Genomic DNA, 27,409 nt, shown 5'->3' with positions numbered 1-27,409 from the left:
AACTCCACGAAAAACTACCCTATGCAAAATATCAGCTCAACCGGACTTCATTTACTAGTGTCGCATATCGAGTTTTTAGAAAACCGAAAAGGAAATTGGGGTTTTTGAAAAAAAAACCATGGATGGGTTATACCTATGATATAACCGCAAGGTTGACATAGGACTGCCGTTGACTGAGTAATCATTTGTGTTTTTTCAATTAGCAATAATTGCACCTCGGATGTTCCTTATTGTGTACGACATCGCTGCTGCGCAGAGCTGTCTTTTGCATGTATTGATTAAATTATTGATTAAACGTGAATGAATTAAAAAAAACCAATTCAATTGCAAACAAATCCCAATTTACGTCAATTCATGCATTATGGTTACATTACGAATTCCGGAGTGTAAAAATGCATGGGGGTATAAAAGTACTGCCAAGATCTGCAATGCCGATTTTCCCAACTTATTGGTTTCGGAATCTGTGTTCGGAAACACACATTCCGGTTTGCCAAAATGCAAGCGAGTACAAAAGTAATCGCAGCTTGCATCTCGTTTGCAAAGACAATTTACCCACGCACCATGGGTTTGAATTCTGTGTTAGAGATACATTCTGATTTACAGAAACGCAAGCGAGTACAAAAGTACCCGCTGCTTGTATCTATTTTGCAATGCCGATTATCCCTAGGCACCATGGTTTTGAAGTATGTGGTAGGGAAACATTCCGATTTGCAAAAGCGTAAACGAGTACAAAAATACCCTCTGCTTGCATCTAATTTGCAATACCAGTTTCCTCAGGCTCCATGATTTTGATGTCTGTGTATGGAAACATCCATTCATTCCAGCGATGGGACCTCAATCGTTGCGCAATCACAACTGAGTAGATTTCCGAGCGACACTCGCTTTTATACCGATTGATGTGATTTCAATAGCCTGTTTTGAAAGCAATTTTAAGGCTATTTAAACAAGTTTTTGAATCAAAATGTGACAAGCATAGAACGCGTAGACAATTAATCTTTCGAATGAAGTGTTTATCATACCATTTCGTTCAGATGTTTAGGAGTTATTAACGCTCAAAATCTCGTTCTCCGGTGAAACGCTTTCGTTTTCGAAACTTTGAACTTACACCCCAGCATAGAAATGAAAGACGTAGTCCTACGTCAAAATTATGCCAAATGTGTTTAAATTGCGTCAAATCGATTTTTCAAACGGGACTCCCTGCGGAATGATTCGATTTGCACAATAAAATACCCTATGCAAAAAAATTGGCTCATTCGGACTTTATTTACTATGATCACATATATCAAAATTTGAGTTTTATGAAAATCGAAAAAATCACAATAGACATTGAGATGACAGTAGATCTCGACGTTTCATGCAATTTGAATAGATTGGGCATGTTCCTGTGTTCCTGGAGATCCCGTGAAGCAATCGTTCGGTTTTTGTGACTGCTGAGAATAGCTGTGTCATCTGCGAATGTTGTAGTCATTAAGTTACGCGCGGTCTGCCCTGAGGAACGCCAGCATAATTTTCTTGCTCTGGTGATAGAGTTTGGTTATACCGAACATGAAACTTTCTTCCCAGTAGATAAGAACGCATAATTTCAATTTCATATGTGGTAGCATATTTTTAATTTTATAGAGCAGTCCTTCGTGCCAGACTTTATCGAAAGCTTGAGCTACATCAAGAAAAAGCGCTGAGCAGTGTCCGCGGCCTTCATATACTTTACGAATTTCTTCTATCAATCGGTGCACTTGTTCAATAGTGCCATGTTTTGCTCGGAATCCGAATTGATGATTCGGGATTAATCTTTCAATCTCGGGCGCTGATTTTATTAAGATAATTTTTTCGAACACTTTTGAGAAGATTGGAAGGATGCTGATAGGTCTATAAGATTCCACTTTCTGTGCATCTTTCCCTGGCTTAGGAATCATAATGATGGTCGAAATTTTCCATGCTTGTGGGAAATATCCTTTGTGGGTCATTGCGTTGAAAATTCTCGTGAGATGTTCAATTGCTAGGCTAGGTAGTTCCTTGATCATATATCCGTTGATGTGGTCGATACCGGGTGATTTTTTCACATTGATATGATTATTGATAACATGTCTCACCAGCCGATGTTTGATTTTCATTTTGTATTGGTTTATAGCACCAGAAAATTCGAGCGTTTCTTGATTAGGTCCGGATTGATTCGGAGTGGAAACTTTTTGAAGATGGTTTGCAAAAGTTGCTGCTTTTTCATCGTCACTTCTGGCCCAATTACCAGAGGGCATTCTAAAAGGCGGGACCTGTAACTGACGTCGTTTTAGATTTTTAGTTGCCTTCCTTAGTGAGTAATTATTATTTCGATAATAATTCAGATAATTCAGTTAAGTAATTATGGAATTTTTCATCTTTCTCGTCTTGTAATAGCTTTCTTAATTTACGTTGTGCCATATTGAATGTGTTTTTAGATTCTGGCGATCGTTTGTTTTGCCAGATACGTTTTAGTCGTCGCTTTTCTGCAACTGCTGCTTTTATGTGGGAGGCAGTAATAATTTTTTTGTGTTTCTGAGGCTTCATAGGTGGGGTAGCTATCTTCGTAGCATTCTTCATGAGTACACTGAGCTGGTTAACTGCTTCCTCGATATGATGTTCGTTATCCAGAGATAGATCGAGAATGTTAGAGGATATATATGTCTTATATTTTGTCCAATTTGTTGAAAAGTTAGTGAGATTAGATGACGTCTGCTTCGCTTCCTTTTCTATGAAGTATTCCAGGAGTATTGGTGAGTGATCAGATGATAAGTCCAGAAGAAGCTTCGATCGAATTCGTTTACTATTAATATTTTTTGTGACAGCGAAATCTAGCAGGTCCGGAAGTCGTGCGAGGTCCTCTGGCCAGTGTGTCGGTTCACCGCATGATGCAGTGATAACGTTGTATAATACGCGACCACGAGTGGTAATCAGCCTTGATCCCCAAAAGGTGTGTTTTGCGTTAAAGTCACCAGCGACGATAAATCGGTGCCCTTGGAGTAAGAAGAAGTCTTTCAGTTCCTCTTCCGAAGGGTGGTGGTTCGGTGAAGAGTAGAGTGCTGTTAGTACTATTTTCTCAGATTTACTCTCGATGCACACAGCCGCTGCTTGGATATTTAGAGTACTGTGACGGTGCCATAAATAGTGTGGAATATCTCGTTTGATGAGGACCGCAGCCCCACCTCTTGCTGACCCGTGCGGGTGATTTGTACCATAGAAATCATATCCCGTGACTCTGATGTTGTAGTAATCCGTCAGATGAGTTTCATTGATAAGAAAAACATCAATGTCTTGTTGGTTCAAGAATAGTTTAATTTCATTCAAATGGTTTTGTATCCCACACAGACTGCTGGAAGGTTGCAATAACCTTTGGTATGCCCGTATTATTGGCAGTTGTGACACTGCACAGGGCCAGTCCGTTTGTGCGGCTCTTCGAACATCACTACACGATTTAAAAGTCGGGTGACTTTATAAATTGGATGCACTTCACCCGGTTTCAATTTCCTCATTGATGGCTCTAGTTCTACTCTATAGAGCGGCTGTGGTTTTTTTAGTCGGTTCAACATATTAGTAACCGAAGCCACTTCAAAACCTTTATCGGTTAGAACGTCTTTTATGTCATCGGGTGAAACACCCTGTTCTATGCCTTTCAGCACCACAGTTAGACCTTTCCAAGCTTTTAAGCGGTAGGTGTAATAGAGAGTTTTTTCCTTCTCTAACGCGTTCACAATTTTGCGATAATCGTCAATCGTATTGCGTATAGAAGGTTTTCGTGGGAGTCAACATTTTTGATCAAGTTCCCTTTGAAAATTCAAGATGACCATTTTCATTGGCACTCTTATGTTCTAAATCACAATTGCATTTCAAACTTGCCTCTCAGAATATATATTCGAGGTATTCCTGGGGGAATGCGAGTTACATTTAAAAAAAAAATATACGGAATATTGCTATGCTGGACACTGGACACTGGAAAATTATTACATTAAACCGTAGAATCCATGTCAGAAATTTCTGATACTTTAACGCATCTTTCTTATTTCTTACATAGTTTTTTTTTATCCCTTTTGTTTATTTTAGGCTCATTGGCATTTTAGCTGTAACAGAGCCGAATTTTAATCGTGTACATGTCACATATTTATCATACCTATAATTAGCACATTACACAGTTGCCATTTTTCGGCGTTAGAGTATTCCCTTCTATACCATTGCAAATGGTACAAATTTACACAGTAGCCATTTAGGCGTAAGAGTTTTCTATCTGTTCTTCCATTATCCAGTTAGACCGGACAGCGGAGACAGTTGTTGATCATTGTTGAGTTATTTATAGAACAGCAGGCCGATGTTTCTTGCAGAGCAGAGTAGTTGTATGGATGAATCGATCTTATTTCGACCGTGGATCGATCTCCATCGCTGATGATTGTTGCGTGGACGTAGTTATTCTGTAACAACACAAAGATGGTCAATGGGGGCCCCCACTTCTTACATACTTTCAGAGACATTGTTTAAAATTGTCTAAACCCAATCTATGCACGTTGCTATCATCATTACATACAAAATGCACAACAACAACAGTTGTGCAGTAATATTCCTCGCAAATACTTTTTGCCCAGAACTTGATGTGTTTGAGACCGAGTGCAAACTGCTCTTCGAGTAGACTGAATTGAAAAAATAGAGTGCGAATCGATAAAATAGAGTCCGAGTTATTCAAAAAGGGACCTCTGTCGAAAAATAATGAATGCTCGTGATTTTTTTTTTCGGATGTTTCAAACAAAAAAAAATCTACAATCGAAAAAATGAGATATCAAAAAACAGCTAGGTAACACTTTAGATAATTCATTTTTACATGCTGATAAAAAAAATCAGCCAAATCGGTCGAGTAGATCCTGAAATATAAATACCACCAGTTGAAAAAAAACATGATTTCGAGAAAAATGCGTTTGAAAATTCGTACAGCAATAGTATATCCCTTGAGGAGACCTCATACTATTCACTGTCGGAAAACTGACGAAACCAAATATCGAACAATCCTTTTAGGATTGGGCGCTATTTAAGATCCCTGTTTGCCATCGGTTTAAAATTCTATGATCTATGATCCCCTGTTCGCCACCGGTTTAAAATTTCAGTCCGACCAATCGTACTGTGTAAATATGTCTCAACGCAATAACTGTGGCATAACAAAAACATAACTCAAAACTCACCTAAATGAAGCAAAAAAAAACTGTAACTTCTACTTTCTGCGAATATTAATTTGAATTACTGGTGTATCGTTAAGCTTACCCCTTGAAATCAATTAAAGCGTTATGCTATAAGTAAGAGTTTTCATTAGTAAAATTCGTTTCAATTAAAGTGAAAAGATGGAAGTGCTCAAACCTATTCTTCCAGATACTCTCTGCTACATGATCATTGAAAATTGGCATCGTAGAATCGGGTTAGTGAGAAGCGAAACGAGCCCGAGTACATCCTTTGTTTATCTACATTCGATTTTCCTTGGTCATCATTGAATTGTTGTCGCTTTCAGTAGAGTCAATATTCTCCCAATTTATCCCGGATTAATTATCGCCGCATCTGTTCAGTGATTGTACACAGGGGACGAACAGAGGCGGGTGGTATTTTACTTAAGCCGAGGGAATTTGATTTCTGTTTTTTTTTGTTTTGCTGTTTTACGACGAGTGGAAATGAAATTCCTTTTTTATAGCCCGGGAAAACGCGCACGCGAATGCTGCGTGCGAAACGGGAGGAAATCCCTAACGCAATTTCCAGTTTCCTATCGTCGACTGGAGATTGACTATCGTTACGGCATTTGGTTGTTGTTACTGTTCATTGTTGTCGGTGGAAAATTCAATATTTATAGCTTTTTGGGCTGGCGAAGCACGCTCGTGAGATAAGTTTCACTAGAGACGTGAGGTCGTCACATGAAGACCTATTATTTTCGTCAAAATTTTAATGATATTCGATCCTTGTGACCGTGTACCATAAATAACTTATCTGATGAGGGAAGTGGAAAACCAATTATAAGATTTGTGTAATAAGCATCCCTATCAGTAACTATTCGGCCATGGGAGCCAAAAAAAGTTCAATTACGTTGACATCGTACATTTGACTTTTTGCAGGTTGAGAACCCTGATCAATGGAGCATGTAATTATCAAAGTAAATTTGGTTTACGTTTTCACTCGTTTGTCGAAGAATTACGTGTTATCTTTATCTCGAGTATCATTTGGCTTTCGACTTCTCTATGGAATTTCTTACACTATGAAAAGTATTCAAAGGTATCACATTATCGCACATCCCCTTTCAGTAACGAAAAGGTTAACACCAATGTGATCCTTACCGGAGTTAAATCGAATTTCCATCGGAGAGGATGCATGCAAAATGCCCTCCACCAACTTTTCACTTTGGGAGGAACGTCAATATTTGTCCCTTAGCACTGCTTTCCCGATAATATAACAAGCTGAGAAGACCTGAGAGCCACTCATCATGGATCATAGATAAAACGACTTCACTGAAGCCAATGGGAGCGAGAGAGCATCAGCTGTGAGTGAGTGAACGACTGCACACTCACCGGAATGATGCTCGCTTTGGCAGACTGTACAGTGGTAGACATTCGTTAAGCCGCACCCTATTTTGACGTAGGACTACGTCTTTCATTTCTATACCGGGATATAAAACCAAAGTTTCGAAAACGAAAGCGTTACGCCGTAGACCGAGATTTTGAGCGTCAATAGCTCCTAAACAACTGAAGGAAATGGTATGATAAACACTTCATTCGAAACATAAAAGGTCTACGCGTTATATACTTGTTACTTTGTCATTCAAAAACTTGTTTCAATAGCCTTAAAATTGCTTTCAAAACAGGCTATTGAAATCACCAATCGGTATATAAGCGAGCGCCGCACGGAAATCCTCTCAGTTATAATTAAACAGCGATTGGAGCATGTTGTCGCTGTTGTGATGAAGCTAACTTCGTTTATCATGAAAGCGCTGATGAACGGTGTCACCACGAGCCTGTTTTTGCACCTTAGGCCAGAAGGGAATCCATTAGGAGGAGAGTGATGCCACGGTTCCGCTTGAAACATCGGAGCAGCCGCCACACACACACACATACACGCGCGGAACTCTCGTTTCGATCATCGTTGCTGAAAAATAATCTGCCAGTTTCCCTGGGAATTGAAAAATACATTCATGCGAAAGAGTTTATTTTAATGTTTTCTATCCATATAACACTGCAACCAAATACATTTGGTTTTGTGATTTTTCAATCAATCGCAATTAACAGGAAAGCTTCTGACTATTATTTTTCCCCATCAGTAGAAAATTTTCGTATCCAATATTGGATGCATAACATGAAAAACGGAAAATGCTTCAAATCGCGAAAATCATGTAATTTTCGAGCGATTATTTGCTTTCTACTCATATAATGCTGCGACCAAATACATTTCGTTTTGGATTTTTCAATCAAGTGCGATCAACGTAAGACCACCTCTTTCAGCAATTTATTAGAGGTGCAATGAATCCTAAGGAATTCCCGCTCGACGCACACTGGCGAACGATGTTTACTCAACAATTTCTCAAACGAGAAATGGGTGTTGTGAGAAAAGATTAGCGAACGCAAAAACGACAAACGGGACAAAGAGGTTTTTTTTCATCCCATTTATTTATTTAAGGCTCATTAGCATTTTTAGCTGTAACAGAGCCGAATTTTAATCGTGTACATGTCACATGGTTATCATATCTATAATTAGCACATTACACAGTTGCCATTCGCCAGTATTCCTTCTATACCATTACATATGGTACATTCACACAGTAGCCATTTAGGCGTAAGAGTTATTCTTTCTGTTCTTCCATTATCCAGTTGGACCACCGAACAGCGGAGACAGTTGATTGATCATTGTTGAGTTATTTATAGAACAGTAGCCCGATGTGTCTGGCAGAGCAGAGCAGTTGTATGGATGAATCGATCTTATTTCGACCGTGGATCGATCTCCATCGCTGATGATTGTTGCGTGGACGTAGCTATTCTATAACAACACAAAGATGGTCAATGAGGGCCCTGAGTTTTGAACTCACGGTCGATCGCTTACTAAGCGAACGCGCAACCAATGTGGCTACGGAGACCCCCAAAAGAGGTTTTTGGAGGTTGAAGGAAATTGGCAGAAAACATCTTCATTTTATCTTTCAAATAATGTGATTATCATACCACTTCGTTTTGCCAGAAAGAGATTATTAATGCTCAAAGGAGGAATCGAGTCCTCCGAGGAAATACCCAGCCGCAAATTGGAGTCGACTATCGATTGCGACATCCGTACACAAATAATTTTATAATGCAGCTTTCATCAAAGTGGATTCAAATACATTACTGTATACTTACTACGATGTTATTCATTTCTCTCTCAGGTTAAGCTACGAACATAATAAAAGAGGTGGGCTTTACATTTCATACTGTTATGGTTTATAATATGACGCTTCTTTTGCTTCCGTTCATTTCTACCTCTACTCTCGTACCGTGAGGACTCGTTTCATCGGGACCAAGCAGACAGCTCGTAAATCTACCGGTGAATCTCTTTACGTGAAATTCGCCGCTATTAGAAGTCGACCGAATTGCTGATCCGCAAGCTACCTTTGCAGCGTTTGGTTCGTGGACTTCAAAACCGACTTGCGCTTCCAAAGTTTCGCGGTTATGGCACTGCAGGAGGCCTATTCTAAGATACCAATTTGTGTGCTATCCACGCAAAACGCATCACATCCAGCTGATCCGTCCGTATACGAGGAAAGCGTGCTATTGAAGGGTGTGTCACATCAAATTGCATCACGGAAAAAAACGCTGTAGAAATTCGCCCAGTAGACCGATCCTTTTGAAAATTTTAGACAGTAAAATAAAAACTATTAAACAACTTTTGGCATTTTCTTTTTATTCATACTTCGAGCCCAAGCCCGTATGCTCGCACCTTCCTCTTTACCCCGTCCATAAGGTTCTGTACAACGTCAGGTTGTAGTTTTTTTGAACAGAAATCCATTTTCTCTTGAAGTCCGCCTCCGATTTGACAACTTTTGGGTTCTTCCGGAGGGCGTGCTTCATAATCGCCCAATATTTCTCTATTGGGCGAAGCTCCGGCGCGTTGGGCGGGTTCATTTCCTTTGACACGAAGGTGACCCCGTTGGCTTCGTACCACTCCAACACGTCCTTTGAATATTGGCACGAAGCGGGATCCGACCAGAAGATGGTCGGGCCCTCGTGCTGCTTCAATAGTGGTAGTAAGCGCTTCTGTAGGCACTCCTTAAGGTAAACCTGCCCGTTTACCGTGCCGGTCATCACGAAGGGGGCGCTCCGCTTTCCGCAAGAGCAGATCGCTTGCCACACCATGTACTTTTTGGCAAACTTGGATAGTTTCTGCTTGCGAATCTCCTCCGGAACGTTGAATTTGTCCTCTGCGGAGAAGAACAACAGGCCCGGCAGCTGACGAAAGTCCGCTTTGACGTAGGTTTCGTCGTCCATTACCAGGCAATGCGGCTTCGGCAGCATTTCGGTGTACAGCTTCCGGGCTCGCGTCTTCCCCACCATGTATTGCCTTTCGTTGCGGTTAGGAGCCTTCTGAACCTTGTATGTACGCAGGCCCTCCCGCTGCTTGGTCCGCTGGACGAATGAACTTGACAAATTCAGCTTATTGGCGACATCCCGGACCGAACTTCTCGGATCACGTCTAAACTGCTTAACTACGCGCTTGTGATCTTTTTCACTGACGGAGCATCCATTTTTGCCGTTCTTCACCTTCCGGTCGATGGTTAGGTTCTCGAAGTATCGTTTTAGTACTCTGCTGACCGTGGATTGGACGATTCCCAGCATCTTACCGATGTCCCGATGTGACAACTCCTGATTTTCGAAATGAGTGCGCAGGATTAATTCACGACGCTCTTTTTCGTTCGACGACATTCTTCCAAATTTACGAAAAATTGACAGTGAAGCATGGTCAACGTGATCTATACACTCTTATCTGATTATAAGCGAAAGCTGAAGATATAATTCCTAAAAATAAAATTTCTACAGCGTTTTTTCCGTGATGCAATTTGATGTGACACACCCTTTACCTTACATAACCCATTAGAGTTTAGGAATGTTTTTGCAGGTCGAACTGAAAGGAGTATTTAGAGAAAATCGTGGTGTCGATGATAATTTGATACAGATGGGTGCCATTGACTATGGATTTGATAATGAAGAATACGAAATTTGTGATAGTTTGTGATTTAAAATTATTTGTGTACGAATGCCGCAATCGATAGTCGATTCTAATTTGCGCTGGATATTTCCTCGGAGGACTCGATTCCTTCTTTGAGCATTAATGATTTCTTCCTGACAAAACGAAGTTGTATGATAATCACATTATTCGATTGATCAAATGCAGAAGTTTTCTACCAATCTCCTTTCAACTTTCAACATCTCTTTCTCCCGTTTGTCGCCTTTCAATTCCATTTCTCCTCTGCAGTCGGACCTAACGGAGCATTTAGCGAAAACCGAGGGATCGATGGATGTCATTGACTATGGATTTGATAGTGAAGAACACGATATGATATGATGTAGTGGATATTATATTACATATCAATATTTGTTTACGAATGCTGCAATCGATCGTCGTTATTGGGAAGTTGGAAATGTTGGGAAGGAGGCCTAATTTTGACTGTGTAACTTCTAGGAGGAATCCATTTCTTCTCAAGTGTTAATAATCCTGCTCCGATAACGATACGATTATTCCAGTTGTCAGGGCTTGGGGAGTGGGTACTATTTGCGCTGGGTATTTCCGAGGAGGAATCGATGCCCCCTTTGAGCGTTAATAATTCTTTTCCGGCTAAACGAAGTGGTTTGTCTAAGAGATGAAATGTCTGAGATTTATATGCTTGTTACTTATTTTTTGCTAAGTCAACGTTAGTCCTACGTCCACTTTGCGGTTATATCAAAGATATAACCCACTTCTAGTTTTTCCTCAATATTTTCAAAAACAAGTCAATTCTTTGTACAGTTTTGCTCATAAAAGACGATCATTGTTTATTTTCATCGAATTCATTCTAAAAAAAAGTATAAATTCACTTTTTGTTTTCTAAGTAATTCAAATACGAGGAATAGGAATAAAATATATTTCGGGAATAGGAACAAAAACAAATAGTTAAGCTGCGAATATATTTTTATTGTTTTTCAAAGTACTCGCCACGATGATCGATACACTTTTGCATGCGCTTAAACCAATTTTCAAAGCATTTATTCCAATCGACACGAGCCTTTTTTTTTTTGAGCGATTGTCAAATTATGTGGGATCCAACGTGAACATAATTTTCGCACAACTAAGTGTTCATGTAAAATCGCATATATGCTGGTGGAACTAATGCTTAGGGATGCCTCAATCTCACAATAGGTTACATGACGATCTTGCTTAATCATTTTGTGCACAGCATCGATGTTTTCTGGCACTACAGTCGATTTTGGACGACCTTCACGAAACTCGTCGGACAGCGAACTACGACCACGATTGAATTCACTATACCAGCGATACACAGTGGTTTTTGATGGAGCTTCATCGCCAAAAGTCAAATTAAGTTGATTGACGCACTCTTGTTGTGATAATCCACGTCGAAAGTCGTAAAAAATCATCGCACGGAAATGTTCACGATTCAGTTCCATTTTTTTGCCGAGACCAAACTTTCAACTAAATATAAAATAAACAAATAGCGTCCGTATGACAAAATGTTCTGAGTACGTATATCGTCAAAAATGTCAAACTTTACGATGGAACCGTCAGATGGACTCACATCACATCAGTGTTGCCAATTCCCGAAATATAAATAGTGACCCTCGTATGTGGTATCAGGGTGGACATTCGTTTAGCCGCACTCTATTTTTCCTTTCCTATTTTTAAAAATAGGTCAATTCTTTGTACAGTTTTATTCATAAAAGACTATTATTGTTTATTTTCATCGAATTCATTCTAAAAAAAAGTATAAATTCACTTTTTGTTTTCTAAGTAATTCAAATATGTGGTATCAGGGTGGACATTCGTTTAGCCTAAACTGACCAGACGTCCCGCGTTACGCGAGACAGTCCCGCATTTCAATAAAATGTCCCGCGTAAGATTCCGTCCCGCGAAACGTCCCGCATTTGGCAAAAGAAACGAAAATATCCCGCGATATCAATATATTTCAATATCACAATTTGATCATGTTGATTTTCTTAAATGGATGAACCTCAAAAAAAACTTTTATTTGGCAGACGGTTCAAGAGCGCTTCTAATGCATCCAAAGATTAATACGTTGAGCTGGTTTCATCGCACCGATAGTGGGCTTTTTGTTTAGAAAGTGTCAACTGGAAGCGACAGCAACAAAATTGGAAAATGATTTTTTTAAAGTCTCCTATTGATCCGCAGGGACCAACGTGAGTCAGACGAAAAGTTCATCTTTGGTCTCCTAGCTCGGTCAGGGCTTAACGTTTTAAATAAGCCGGAAGATCTAGTGTATACTCGACAGGAAGAGGCAGAGTTGTTTGATGAAGTATCGTAAATGAAGCGCTGGGCGGTCTTACGGAAGTTGGCCGGAACCTGAACCATGGCCTATGGAAAGATGTATATCGGCGTGTTATTTTACCTTTTCGTGGTGGTCGTCTTTTTCTCTATTTTGGCCATTCGCCCAAAAGTTTTCTATCGGGCGCAGCTGGGGAATGTTTGGAATGTTGGTGGTCTTCGCGACAATGTTTATCTCCAGCCGATCCATCCTCCAGTGATCTTTTGGCATAATGGGCTGATCCCAGGTTAGGCATAAAGACCACATCACCTCGTTCACCATATAACTCGAAAGAAGAGCGGCTTGGACATTCCCTTCACGTCTTCTTCGAGAACTTAATGTGAATGATATATTCGACATCATCGCTTACCTGGGGAACGTAAAGTACCCGGTCCCCTGCCATTCGTTGAATTCTAGCATCAAGTACGTCTCGTCTTTCATTATGAGTACGAAAAGAAGTTTTTCACTTTTTTCGCTGGAAAGAAGTTTTTCATCAGCACCTCAAGCTACTCCTTCTGGGTGATTGCCTGCTGCTCAGATACGGCCGGTCTCGTCTGACGCTTCCGCATAAAAATGTCCATTTTGGCCAGATTCTTCTCCACCGTTTGGCCGGTTGCTTTGATCTCCCGGCTTAAGGAGCGGCAAAGAGATGATATTGTAAATACTAGATCGGCTATATCTGGCGTACACAAAGTGCCTCAGGATGTCCAACTCTTTCGCTGTGGGGTTGAGCTTGCAGTATGGAAAAATCATCAAGTTGCTTGATAGTGCTGCTGCAGCGAATCAACAGCCTTGAATCATTTTTGTTGTAGACTTAATAAACGTAAGATTTAAAGAAAAAAAAATCCAATAAATTATCTTTCATCGTCATCCGAAATTAGTACAGTAAAACCTGTTTTGTGCGGTTTTTTTGTGCGATTTTTTTTCTGTGCGATTGTTTTTGTGCGATTTCCTTTTCTTGTGCGGTTCTTTTGTGTCCTTTTTTTCTGTGCGGTGTATGAATTGAAGCAAATTTGACGAAGTTAACGTCCATTTAGTTTTTTCGATGGTTTATATGCATTTCAGTGCGAAAAAAGCATATTTGCGTCTCATTTATCCACTTCTGAAATCATTCCTCTCCTCTCATAAAATGCTCTAAGTTTTTCTAAGTTTTTGCATGACATGATTTTTAACAGCAACACGTTTCGATATGCAACTAAAAGCACAAAACAGGTCCCCCGCACAAAAAAGGTTTGCCTGTACATTTTTTTGAATGCATACGTTAACACTAAAATCGATGAAAAATGAATTGGAATTTTCGAGCATTCCATTCGGTAATTTGAATAAAATTGTAGAATTTGAATCGTGCCTGCCAGGCGTAAATGCTCTGATTGAGCGAGTGATTTTCGGGCGTAAACAAAATCTAAACCATCGAAAAATCACAACTGAGTGCCAATACTCAGAAAGAAATAATACTGAACTATGAAATAATACTCGCTAAACTATGGTTTATGTTCACATAACGTATATACATAACGTTTTGTTTTTTGTGTCCCGACCTCTGACCATCTGGTCACTTTAGTTTAGCCGTATCCTAAAATTTCAATAAAAGGTAATTTGTGCGGCAAATTTCGAGTCCAATCGGTAGCTAATATTTAGTATGTCCACCTCCATTTCGGATCACTTTGAAAACTCGATTTGGTATCGAGTCAGACAGCTTTTAAAGTGTTGCCATATTGATTATAGCCGGCATTGAGGAACCTTCACAGCCCCCAAAGTTTCGCTTCGATCTCACGACATGCCGTTGACTTAAATTGTACCAATAGCAACTGTAACAGTCCGGACCAACCAAATTGAACTTTTTTCGCCGAAAAATACAACATTTCTCCATTCTAGTTTCCATTCCATGTATTGCCGGGCGAAAATGAGATGGGTCTGCTTATGGGTGGCGGGCAGTTTCGACTTCCCTTGAGGTTTCTTCCACATGTTGTTTGGTGACTCATTCAAGATGCGCGCAATATGCCTCTTCGTCACTGGAACAACTGATTCTGCCTTAATGTATGAGCAGGACATCGTTTCCTGGTTGCTTCGTGTCTTATTCGACCTTTAAGACGCAAAGTAACTTTGGTGTTCCCATTTGTTGGTCGTTATATCCCATATTTCTGGCACTATTTAAAAAAATTCCGTACCACTTTCTCAGATAGACCTATTTTTGTTACGATCGATCGATTAGAAAACTTTTGTTCATTGAATATCTTTATTATTTTCCGCCCCTCTTCCGTCAATAGAATACCTTTCGCCATTCCTTTAAATTCTACGTAAATCACTAATCTGACCAACTTCTTACGTTGCACATCTAATATTTATCTTGTAAATTGAACATTCCCAAGTATTTTTTTCAAAAAACACAGATAAAGGCATGGTGATTATGCGAAAACTCGATTTTTATGCCCTGCGGCAAAACATATGCCTCGGGAAAAAACGACGTTTGAATGTTTATATCCACCGATGCCGCCTTATGTGTGTGTGATTGTGACGCACGTCCTTTCAATAAGAGTGACTTAAATATACTATCACTACAGCAAATAAGTACCCCGATAAAAAGAACATTCCTAGTTGTTTTGTAAGTGTAAGTGTAAGTGTTTTGTAAGTGTTTCAAGTTTTGACGTAGGACTACGTCTTTCATTTCTATACCGGGGTGTAAAATCAAAGTTTCGAAAACGAAAGCGTTACGCCGGAGACCGAGATTTTGAGCGTTAATAGCTCCTAAACAACTGAACGAAATGGTATGATAAACACTTCATTCGAAAGATAAAATGTCTACGCGTTCTATACTTGTTACTTTTTGATCCAAAAACTTGTTTCAATAGTCTTAAAATTGCTTTCAAAACAGGCTATTGAAATCACCAATCGGTATATAAGCGAGCGCCGCTCGGAAATCCACTCAGTTCTAATTGAACAGCGATTGGAGCATGTTGTCGCTGTTGTGGTGAAGCTCTTCGTTTATCATGAAAGCGCGGATGAACGGTGTCACCAAGAGCCTGTTTGTGCACCTTAGGCCAGACATGAATTTATCAAGAGGAGAGTGATGCCACAAACGGTTCCCCGGGAAGATCTCGAAGCAGCCGCTACACACACACACACATACACGCGCGGAATTCTTTCCGTTTGGATGCCATTCAGCATCGAGAAAGATCCGGAAAATAATCTGCCAGTTCCTCTGGGAATTTAAAAATACATTCATGTGAAAGAGTTTATTTGAATGTTTTCTATCCATGTAACACTGTGACCAAATATGTTTCAATCAAGTGCTATTAACAGATGGTTATCGAGTTAGCATAAACTACTGGTGGGCTTCCAGTATCGAGGAAAATGTGGATATATCTAATCGTTACTGAAAGAGTTTATTTTGATGTTTTCTATCCATGTAACACTGTGACCAAATATGTTTCAATCATGTGCTATTAACAGATGTTTATCGAGTTAGCAAATTTAAAAATACATTCATGTGAAAGAGTTCATTTGAATGTTTTCTATCCATGTAACACTGTGACCAAATACATTTGGTTTTGTGATTTTTCAATCAATCGCAATTAACAGGATAGCTTCTGAAGATTATTCTTCCCCATCAGTAGGATATTTCCGTATCCAATATTGGATGCATAAAACCTTGTACCTCCAACGTAACGCTCTCGTTTTCGAAGTCCCCCAAATATTCATTTATTCATTCATTCAGAATGGATTCAGATTCAACTTCAAACAAAGGATCACTGAATCAACGATAGTCCTACGTCACCATTGCGGTTATACCATAGATATAACCCACTTTCTGTTTTTTTCAAGTGCGGCTAAACGAATGTCTATCACTGTATTGGACCATTTTGGAACTGACTTCACGTCTCGTAAATGCAATTAGAGTCAACAGTGCGGAACGCTACCTTTCAAATTCTAGCTAGCGTACAGCCTTTCTCCGAATGGCGGCAACAGATGGCAATGAATTATGATACTCGTATGTTGGAAGCACGTGTATATATGTGCGTTATGACACTCTATTTCTTTCGGCCTAACATGTCCCTGGTACCTGGTACGAATTCATGTAAAATGTTCTCGTTTATCATTTGGGTGGTGAATAGCAGATGTGGAAGATGATGTTCCTGTTCTGAGAATGCACTTTAGGATATTGCGAAGTGTTGTGTTGGGTGGACGTCAAATTATATATACTGAAACATCGGAGAACGAATGTATAGAACGATCATGCAATTTTCAATCACTTTGAATGCAAAATGAAATCAACTAGTTTCAATTAATTTTTCGATGATGTTTTGTTAGATGCATAGAACTACAAATTGAAATAAAAAAAATGATGGATGGAGTTCATTTCCATAGATTTGGCTTTATAAAATTCATTTCATTGTTATCTATACAATTTTGTTTACAATTTTGTGATGGGAATTTTGCTTATTCCTATGAACAATTACCGTAATACCGATGTTCACTACACTGGAATATTTGTTTCCATAGTTACCTTGTGGACCTCAAACAGCTGCACAACGTCCAGCTGTTCCATCGAGGAGTTGGTCGAAATGGACGAGTTGTTGTCGAAGTACAACGAGGGTGGCGGCGGAGAAGGAGCTCTTGGTGGCGTTGCGAAAAAATCGAAACTATCCGTTCGACACAGCCTTCGGGCTAATATTGAAAATTGCGTCTCTTGGTTCTCACTTGTAGCCCCATCGTGGTTGGAAGGAACGTTCGGCTCTGTCGCTTTTCCCATCATGCGGCATTAGGGTATGTTAGTTGCACGGGAAAATTATAACTGACTTAAGCCGGATACAGAATTGATATTTTCATTTCCGTTAGGTTCCAAGCAGGTGCGTAGAGGGAGAGAACAATGCTATTTTTTCTACCAGGGGTATGGATTCAGGCCAATTAATTATTGTAAAGTGATAATCGCAATTAATCCTATTTGTTTAATGAAGAAGATTTTTTTTTCTGCGGATGCGTGAGTTTTTTCGATGTATTCTGCTTTTCTTCATATACTATCGATTAGAGTCTTAAAATGTTTTGAACCATTTTTTCGAAATGTTTCGAAAGTTTGTTCAGAACAATGACATATACAACCTAATCATCCATATTCCGGAGCCCGACCGAATTTGAAACATCCCAATCTGTTCCGATTTTGCATTCTTCTGCATTTTCGCTGTACTTCTGTATTCTAAAATGCGTCCGAGATTGAAACCCGATCGACATATTCAAAGGTGGAAACATTGTCTTAACGCGAAGCAAACGTCGAAATAATTCAATCGTATTCGTGAAGCAATTTGTTCTCTAACACATTAGCAGGCTCGAATATAGTTCTAAATTGTTGAAAATCATACTTGACTTTATTCAAATACTTCAAACTCGTAGCCTTCACCCTTACTTAACCATATATTTTTTTGACGTAGAACTACATCTTTCATTAAGGGTGCCAAATCAGGAAACAGATCACGTTTTTATGAAATAAAGTTAACGTTAATAACTATTTTTGCCGCGAACGGATTTTGGTGATTTATATAGTAAACGAATCGAAAATTCCCTAAGATTTGTTTAATATGCTATACATTAGAATCTCCTGGTTTGTTAATGGTTAAAATACATGAAAACTTTAAGCGTTTCTATTTTCCCATACATTTGTTCTGTCCATTTTTGTGCTTTCCCGAACAGAGCTGTCAATAACGAGCAACTTATCGACGAGCAACGAAGGGGAAATCGTAGGATTTAAAGTCTCCGTGAACGAAGAAAAAGAAGAACGATGAAAGGGAATACTTGCCTAGAGTATAAACAGTGGATCTCGCTGAGGCAAACTTTCATTCGGCATCGGACTGTTGAGCAATGTGCTCCCTTGGCCGAGTGGTTAGCGTCATAACTAACATGCCGGGTGTTCGGGTTCGATTCCCGTTCTGGTCGGGGGAATTTTTCGTCAAAGAAATTTCCTCCGACTTGCACTGTGATCACGCATATTCTAGAGCTTGCCACTCAGAATGCATTCAAGGCGTGTTATTTGGCATAGAAATCTCAACTAAGTACTAATAAAAATGACGCAAGTAATACTACGTTGAGACGGCGAAGTTCCTCTAGGAACGTTAGTGCCATTGGAGAAGAAGAACTGTTGAGCAATCCAGTTCACTTTGCTTTTGCTGCGCTTCGATCTAAGATTGGACCCCACTAGTGGTAATCCAACTTGGATATCGTCGTGTAGTTTTTTCAGTTCGTTTTTGGCGTTATTCGTATCGTGTGTTTTTCTTTCCGCGTCATAAATTGGACGCTTCGCGTAGTGTGTGATGAGCAAGAAGAAGAGAAAGGCTGCCTCGAGCACTGCAAAAAGCGAACGCATTGCCAGGGGCAATCAAATTTCGAGGCAAGCGTCATCTAGTGAAGCACGCGATGTTGGTGCAGTGAAAAGCGCTCGCACTGAACCAAGCCTTCGCGAGTGACACCGCATCGAACAACAGCGAAGTAGGCGACTTCGGCGCGTCGGTAGAAATTGCAAGCGCCGTTACCCAGGCTGTAATCAAAATCAAGCTCCCCCCACTGGTGGTGAAGGCGGTCGCTATTGACAAACTCATCAGCGAATTCGCATCGATGGGTTTTACAGCAGAGTCGAGCTGTGTGGCATAATTCAGTCTTTTTCCAAGCAGTTAATATTGTTTGTTTTGTTTTGTTTTGTTGGTGCCTTTGACATTGCATGAATGCATTAAACTGACGTTATGGAGAAGCAGGCATTAAGGTTGTGTGCCAAAAAATCATTTGGGGAATACCAAGCATCTTGAATGTCGTACTGGAATGTTATAAGTTATTTGGGTTCGCGTGCCAGTCGCAAAACTGCCATTAACTAGTATTGCACTAATCTTGATCATAATAAAGCAATGCTACTATTTTCGAGGTTGTTGATATTAACAAAAAGAGTTTATTTCGCTTGTTCAGATACCAAGAAAGTAAATGTCGTTCTGGAATGTTGTATGTGATAAGGTTTCGCTTACCAGTACAAAAATTTCCTCCACTAAGGGTGGCAGCTGCGCTTATCTCGAGCATGAGAAAGTAATGCAACTTTTTTCGAAGCCACTGATATAAACTGAATCGTTTCCTTTGAGAATAACGTAAAATGATGAGAAGTGTTTATATTCCTAGTAGTTAGATATATTGATGTAGTTATGAGATGTGGAATAATAGTGCTGGCGCAACATGTATATAATCGACTGTAGCCGAGTTTATGTCAATTGCGAAAAAGGCCACCGGAATAGCGTTAAACGTAAATTTTCAATACATTGACATGAAATTAATTGTGACATATGATCAGCTAGTGTATTGTTCTGTATTGTTCATCAATCAATTATCGTCAACTAATTCTACAACGAAAAAAACATTTCAGAGATTATTCTACTAAGCAGTTGTTTCTAAAATTTCACAGCACTATAGAACAATATCCGAAGGTATAAACAAGCGACTTATAAAACATAACAGCTTAGTTCTACGTCAACAATGCGGTCGTATCTTGGACACAACCTACTATAATTTTTTAATTTCTTATTTTGTCCTTAAATCTTAGCATTTTCGCTCAAACTCAATGCTATAAAATCATTATTAGGCACAGTGTTGTTCCGCGTCAAGGCCTTTTGTCACTTTTGCACATGTCGATCGGGTTCGAATCCCGGGTGGATTTTAGAATACATAAGTCGATCTCTTTCGGATTGCAGAATGCAAATATCGATCTCCACCAAGGCACAGAATGTAACATTCAAATCAATGCCTAATTTCAAATCCAATCGGAATCCGGAATAGGAGTGAATATTCGAACAAAGATTTCTGCATGACGCCCAGAATTTTGATGCTGTATTGACAAAATACTGCAATAAAGATCTTTTATCTACTGGGATGTAGATCATAAAAATTAAAATAAAAAAATATGATCATCCTCACTTCAAAATGAACGAGCCTGCAATGACGCATCTATTGGGTTGGAGAATAAATTCATAGCGTTTTCCTTTTTCTTTTATTCAACAACGATTTGTTCGCTGTTTGGCAAACGGTAAGTATTCTTTCGATAGAATCCTTTCTGCTCTACGAAACTATGTTAATTGTATATTTGAGTTATTTATTTTTTTAATTAGTTAATAGAACGCTACGAGCTCCTTCCCAAACCGTATATACAAATTTTCACTGATTTTTTCTTAGCTTTGATTTTTCGCATCGAAATAATCGTGTTTGTGTCGATTTAACTACAAGTGCCTCATTATGTTTGTTAACTTATGTCTGCTACACAGCAAAATAAATAAGAGCATATCTTAAATTGAAAAAAATGATAAGCAAACGTTCACATAATCTCGTATCTTAGATTCAAATTTGAAATTTCGGGATGGAAACAGGTTGTGAACCTACACTCTGACATTCTTGAATACGTATGTTTTTGTAGACTGTTGATTACCACCTGAATTGAAAGTGCTTTTTGCCATTCTGTAGAATTCTATGATTGTCAGACGATCGAATTCAAGTTATTGCTTTGTAAGAATGCAAAAGCGAATCTTGTACATTCAAATAATATTGGTACAACTTATACAGACAAGTTTCAATTGATTAAAAATTTCATCGTGAGTAGTTTTCATCCGAAAGCTAAGTCTGAGAGTGATAAAATACTTTAAAGATGGTCACTAAAGACATTTGTACCTACGATAAATCTCTTTATGTTTTGCTCCGTACCCAATTAAAACTTCATTCAGGATGGATATTATGAACGAAGATAATTAAAATGTAATGATCAATATTCAACATAAAAATGTTTCATTATTCAATACTTCACACTTCGTTAAATGTTCATGTTTTTTTCGCGCATAATAATTGCTCCGATCGGTACTAGGTACGAAACTTCTGCATCTCTTTCTTTTCAGAAATGCTCATAGCATCGTGTTTTTTTGAATCATGATTTTTTGGAGATGCGAAAAAAGAGAAGAGCACTGCGTTATATCAATGTGGTCATTATGGAACACTTTAAAGGACAAGAGCTTTGGTATTTACGCCTTTAACGGAATTAGTCAATCTTATATTTTTATACAACGTTCGTTCCATTCAGAGTAAAGTTTCAGCAGCCTAATACAAAAACTTTCTTAATGTGAATATATAATAATAGCAAAATTGTCTGCATGATCAAACAACGAGTAGAATAAAATCCTTGATCACGCAATGCGCATTGAGCGCTGTACGATTACTCATCAACCTGGACATCATGCTAGTAAAAGTTTTATCAACGTTGAACTCTTCAAACCAGGCTCGCGTTGGAACTTTGGGAATAAGAAAGTTTTACCATTTTTCGACATCATCTCCGTTCCACCGATTTTACCAGTGAAACTCTCGCCGTCTCATCGTAGGTATTTTTTCATCCCGTTTGTTTATTTATTGAGGCTCATTTGCATTTTAGGTGTAACAGAGCTGGATTTAATCATGTACATGTCACATGTTTATGGTAACTATAAATTGTAAATAACACAGTATAAGAGTATTCCTTCTGTTCTTCCATTGTTTTATTAGATCGGACAGCGGAGACATGATCATCGATGTGTTATCAATAGCACCACAGGTAAATAATTCTTGCAGAGCAGAGCTGCCGTTCTACGCATAGTTGTCCCATGTTACTTTTTGACGATTTTCACTTTTCTTCATAAAACGTTGTTTTTATGCATAATCTTACGGAAAAGCAAAAAAAACATATAGTTTGTTCCCAGATTTTAAAAAAACAACATCAAGCTCAATTGTCCTATGTTGATATTCTATTCATAACTGTCCCACCATGTATCTTCTGTAGATCCACATCGAATAAATCGGTTCAAGTACAAGAATTTCATGTCACACTTTCAGCAGGGCAAATGCACTCGTTTCAGTTTTGGAAGAACGAACTAATTCTCAAACAAACAAGAAAAACTTTAACAGAACACGTGTACACCTTGTTAGCGAATGCCTAACAACAATAAGATTTATGTTCTGCGAAGGTGTTGCAGATCACTCATTTCTGCATTAAACGATGTTTCTATGCACAATATTTCGGAAAAACACAAAAAAATATTGTTTGTTCCCAGTATAAAGAGCTGTAACATCGAACGACACCAGAATTTCCCCTCGCCTAACCTCGAAGCCTTTCAAATGGTCTACCAACTCAAACGAATTGTTGACATTTTTACCGTGAGTTATGGGATATTTTTTCAATTCTTCAACCAACCAAGCAGCCATTTTTTCAGTTGGAGTGCAGATGTTAGACGAAATCGGCCGCATCGCCACTGGATTTTTATGTATTTTTGGGAGGCAGTACAACGATGCCACTTTTGGATTGGGTACATTCAATTTTCGTTCAAGTTTATCCCCACCCATCAAGTGTGTGACTTTTTGGCGAACAGAATTAGCTTCTTCAGTCATTGCATTAAGCGGATCTTTAGGTTTCCCATTTTTGAAGCAATGCTCTTCATACGGACCGGAGCGAATCATGTCAAGAACCCGTAAGTCATAATCATGTTTATCCATGATCACAACTGCATTCCCTTTATCTGCCCGTGAATAAACTACATCGCGAGCTTTTAGCTGTCGTATTGCACACCAGGTATCAAAGCTCGTCTGTTTCCCACTTTCCGTCTTGGGTACTGTTTTTAATAAACATTGCTCAACGTCGTACCGTATAGCTGATTTCGACGTGAAAGTGTTGTACTGTATTGCGCTTTCAATATTGTTTACTGTGTCGGTGATGGGGGGGCGCGAGGGGGAGATGGCAAAATTCAATCCCTTGTTCAATAGATCCAGCTCAGTTCTAGCGAACTGTGCGGACGAAAGGTTGATAACAAAATTGTCGATGTTTTGTGGAGATCGTATTACCTTCTGTGGCGCCTGCGTCAGAGCGAGATGTTGTAGTTTTTTGTGATGCCTTTCTTTCGTTCTCCTTACACGTCCCTGGAGATTGCGACTTATTTTACACATCACTGTTTGCCAACAATCGTTGTTCCCTTCTACACACCGATGAACAATACACTCTACAGCACTGTGGTAAACAACTTGCTTCAACAGCTGTAGGTGCAATGAATACAGCTGTTCTTCGACAATGGACAGCGCTTTATGTTTGCACCTTATTTCTTCGGCTAGCCAAAGTACTCGGGCACGTTTGGCTGCCTTTTCACTGGATGCACTACTTATTGAGGGTTTAGTTTGAATAAAGTTTCGATTCCCCACTTATGAATGAAGAAGATGCACCAATATCATCTCAACTCTTCCATCTGACGAAGCTGATAACTCAGCAAACTATATCTTCGACAAGTACTGATAACCGTATGAATATGTGTTAGTGCTCCATCGTAACCAGTCGGACACCGTCCAGTAGATGGGCAACATCGAGCCCGAAACCGGTCGACGAAAAAGGTAATTTTAACCATTTTAATGTTTGTAAGGATTATAAGTGTTGTGTCCTAGTTCCGTGTCGCGTCTCGCGAGTGAATATAGTTAAGAGTTCGGCTCCTTTAAACCTATGTAACTGAGCCTGTAAAAATAAATGACTTAAATAAAAAAAATATTTATACATCTGTTTTTCGCATAAGCCAAAATTTTGTATGTTCTCGTTCAGATCTTCAAAATTGATCTAAATTATGATTTTCATTGCTTAAGATACATATGCCATTTTTTTTCGAATTTTCTCTTTATGTTTTAAATATCCTAGTTGTATATATAATATTCAATCTCATTTTGTTCACACTTCGCTACATGTTTTTCTTTAGGATGTTCAAGATGAAAATTGAATCAAAAAAAAGTTTGTAATGTGCCGAGGAAGAACAACTTGAATGCCCGAGCACAGACGGAAAAACCGTTCAACGGTTTTATAAATCAGTAACTTTGAAATTTACATTCAAATCACGTTATTCGGCATCAAAATCTCAACCAAATACTAAGTGCTATTTATGAAGAGAAGAAAGAAGATTTTTGAGGAATATGAAATTCACAAGATAGAGGATCTGTTTCACCTCACAAACCGTACAAAAACATGTTTACCGATTTAGGGTTTAAAATGGAGAACAAAAATTATAATTAGTAAAAAAAAAAACTAAATAATATTATTATGATAACTTTGTTCTGAAAACGTTTTTTTATCTGTCCCATATTCGATGAGTCACCCTACATCGTTGAAAGTTTAATGCCTAATATACAGGGTTTTCCATTTAGGGCTTCCGAAAGTATACAGCCCTGCGCTGACAACCGTTTAACAAAGCTATCAACCAAAGCGTCATATCGTTAGTTGAATGTCTGCCATTTTACAATATGGATCGTTTTAGCATCGCACAACGTGTTAATTTTGTTAAATTATCCTATAAAAATGATGAAAAACCGGCAAATGTTTTTCGAGCATTACGGACGGATTTTGGTCGTCATGGACGGCCTACAGAGCACACAATCGCTAATGTAGTGCGTAAATTCGAACAAACTGGATCCGTAGCGGATATTGTGAAACCTGTGCATCATCGTAATGTGCGTTCGACCGAAAATATTGCTGCTGTTGCTGCCAGTGTGGAGGATGACCCGAATGTTTCGATTCCACGGCGTGCTCAGCAATTGGGCTTGTCAAACACATCATTGTATAATTTCGTATAATTTTGCGTTTTGGTGATGCCAATTGGCCGTCCAGATCATGCGATTTGAACCCGCTAGACTTTTTTTTGTGGGGTTATGCGAAAGACCGTGTCTATGCCAACTCTCCGCAAACTCTTGAACATTTGAAAGACAACATTCGTGAAGTTAGACCGAGATACCGCCCCATATGTGCCGAAAAGCCATCGAAAATTAGCTGTTCCGGATCAAGGTGTGCGAGGAAGCCCTAGGTGAACATTTGAATGATGTTGTATTTCACACATAACGGCATAAACCAAACATTAATTTGAAATAAAAGTTTCATCGAAATTCGAATTCTAAGTGTGTTTTATTTCAATTTACTTTCGGAATTTAAAGTTGGAAAACCCTTTATAATCCAAATGTAGAACAAAAAAAATGCGAATGCTAGTCTTCAATTTATCATGATTATATTATATGTTTTTGAAAATAAAAATCGCAATAATGCACTCGTTCAAAACCAAGAATCCTCGATTACCAATGCTGTATTGTTCAATGGTCTAAAATTACAAATCACAGAATCAAATTTTCAACAGATGTGCGGAATTTCTCTAATGAATTTTACACGTGACATGACTCACAATTCAGATCAACCCGACTCTTGACAATCTACTAAACAAATAACAATTCTCTTATCATGTTCTCGCGCACAAATCAGTTTTCGCCAGATGCTATCCGTTCGTGTTCTCTCCCTCATATATATTTTCACACCACCTCTGTCACGCTTAGTCGTTCTCCTCGTAACGATATCCAGTCTCTCCGTAGAATGACACCGCTCACCGTTTAGATCAGTTCCATTCCGATAGTTTCGAGCACACAAACACCAACGTGAAACGAGCAACTATTCGCCATGACAGCGCTTTTTTTGAAATCAGATTATCGAATCTCAATTAGCAGCTTCCCGCAGCGGATGCTCCTCAGCCACCGAGGTCGATAACTTTCAGCCCTGGGAAATAATCACACCGAAAAACGCATCAAATCCCAGCATCCCCACTCACGACAGAACGGGATCGGGTAAAATTAAATTGGCGTGTAAATTTCACGGCGGTGGCAACGCTACTGCTACTTGTATTTTCCAACGCTTGATTTGCGACGGCAAAAATATGAGCGAACGCGGCGCGGGTGTTTTATTTGGCTGTTTGTATACCGATATGGTTTTGATATTTTATCGCCGCGCTATCCGCGTGTGTAGGCTAGGAGCATTATTTCAATCTGCCAAAAGTCAGGTGTTTGTTTCAACGTTTTTTTTTTTTGTGTAGGAACTGGTGAGTGCAGAAACTATTCTAGTGCCGCCTTAGTTAGTGATTAGCCCTATAAGTTTCGAGTATTCACGCTAATTATCGGCGCAGTTTGGCGCCACAGCTCATAACCACTAAATATCTCGGTTAAGTGGGTACTCAACGGTTGTTGACATGGCTGTCCAGCATCAATTGGTTCGATTATAGCACACAAAAGCTAATCTAACCTTCCTCCCGTGGTGGGTCACAATGCCGGTGCTGACAACGATTGTGCTTCCCTTGAACGGTGCAATAATACTTAACGAAGCAACAATGGTCACCTGCTGTAACACCCACGCGGTATCAAACCGCGACAAAGGCGACAGCAACAAGCGTGAATCCATTGTGACGGTTTGTCTGTCTCGTCTCGTGAAGTTAATGGTTATTTTATGGTCGTAGAAGTTCACTGCAGGAACAATACAATCAAGTCACACAACATTATCACGGTGATACATTTTTTTGGCTTTTGAATTGCTGTGTACATAATTCACGCATCGTGGGATTTATGCACATAACAAAGTGAACTGTAAACCAGAATCGAGGACAAAATAAAAAAGATCCCCACAAAGTATATTGCGGGAGGGGTGTTAAAAAGTAATGCACTCAAAGGATATATATATATATATCTGTTACGGTGATCTGGGATTCCCAGATTTATTTATGATTTATTACACTCTTTGTAGGCAACAGTGGAATTGGAAGACCAGACGATTAACAACACTCGCACATTATTCAAATTAACGCAAGTTGATTGCGTTGAACATACGTTTGTTACTGGTGAATATAATACGAATGTGACGATATACAAGGTTTTGAATAATGGAAGCAGATGATAACGATGAAATACTCGATTTGTTCTTGGGATGAAATAATTACAGATTCAGGTTTAGCTCATGCTGTAAACCTTCCTCATTTGCCGTGAACCATTTATCGATTTTTTTTCACATCTTCGTATGAACCG

At 39.1% G+C, this 27,409-nt stretch overlaps 1 protein-coding gene across 20 annotated transcripts in view; it reads right to left on the bottom strand.

Moving 5' to 3' along the window:
• LOC129771454 (transient receptor potential cation channel trpm) overlaps positions 1 to 27,409 on the bottom strand; it is a 338,130-nt gene that overhangs the window by 169,587 nt on the left and 141,134 nt on the right. For 11 of the 20 annotated variants that reach the window (XM_055775096.1, XM_055775099.1, XM_055775101.1 and 8 more), the window contains exon 1: positions 17,037 to 17,328. The exons of 7 other annotated variants lie outside the window; for them this stretch is intronic. In XM_055775096.1, the coding sequence (XP_055631071.1) occupies positions 17,037 to 17,285 (249 nt within the window). In that variant the 5' untranslated portion in view covers positions 17,286 to 17,328. Of the gene's footprint in view, positions 1 to 17,036; positions 17,329 to 23,398; positions 23,787 to 25,951; positions 26,209 to 27,409 lie in introns of those variants that run through there. 2 more of the 20 variants (XM_055775094.1, XM_055775104.1) reach the window with 2 other exon arrangements.

This window comes from Toxorhynchites rutilus, chromosome 2 (genome assembly GCF_029784135.1).
Source record: "Toxorhynchites rutilus septentrionalis strain SRP chromosome 2, ASM2978413v1, whole genome shotgun sequence".
Lineage (NCBI taxonomy): Eukaryota > Metazoa > Arthropoda > Insecta > Diptera > Culicidae > Toxorhynchites > Toxorhynchites rutilus.
This window is presented reverse-complemented; position numbering and strand designations above follow the sequence as displayed.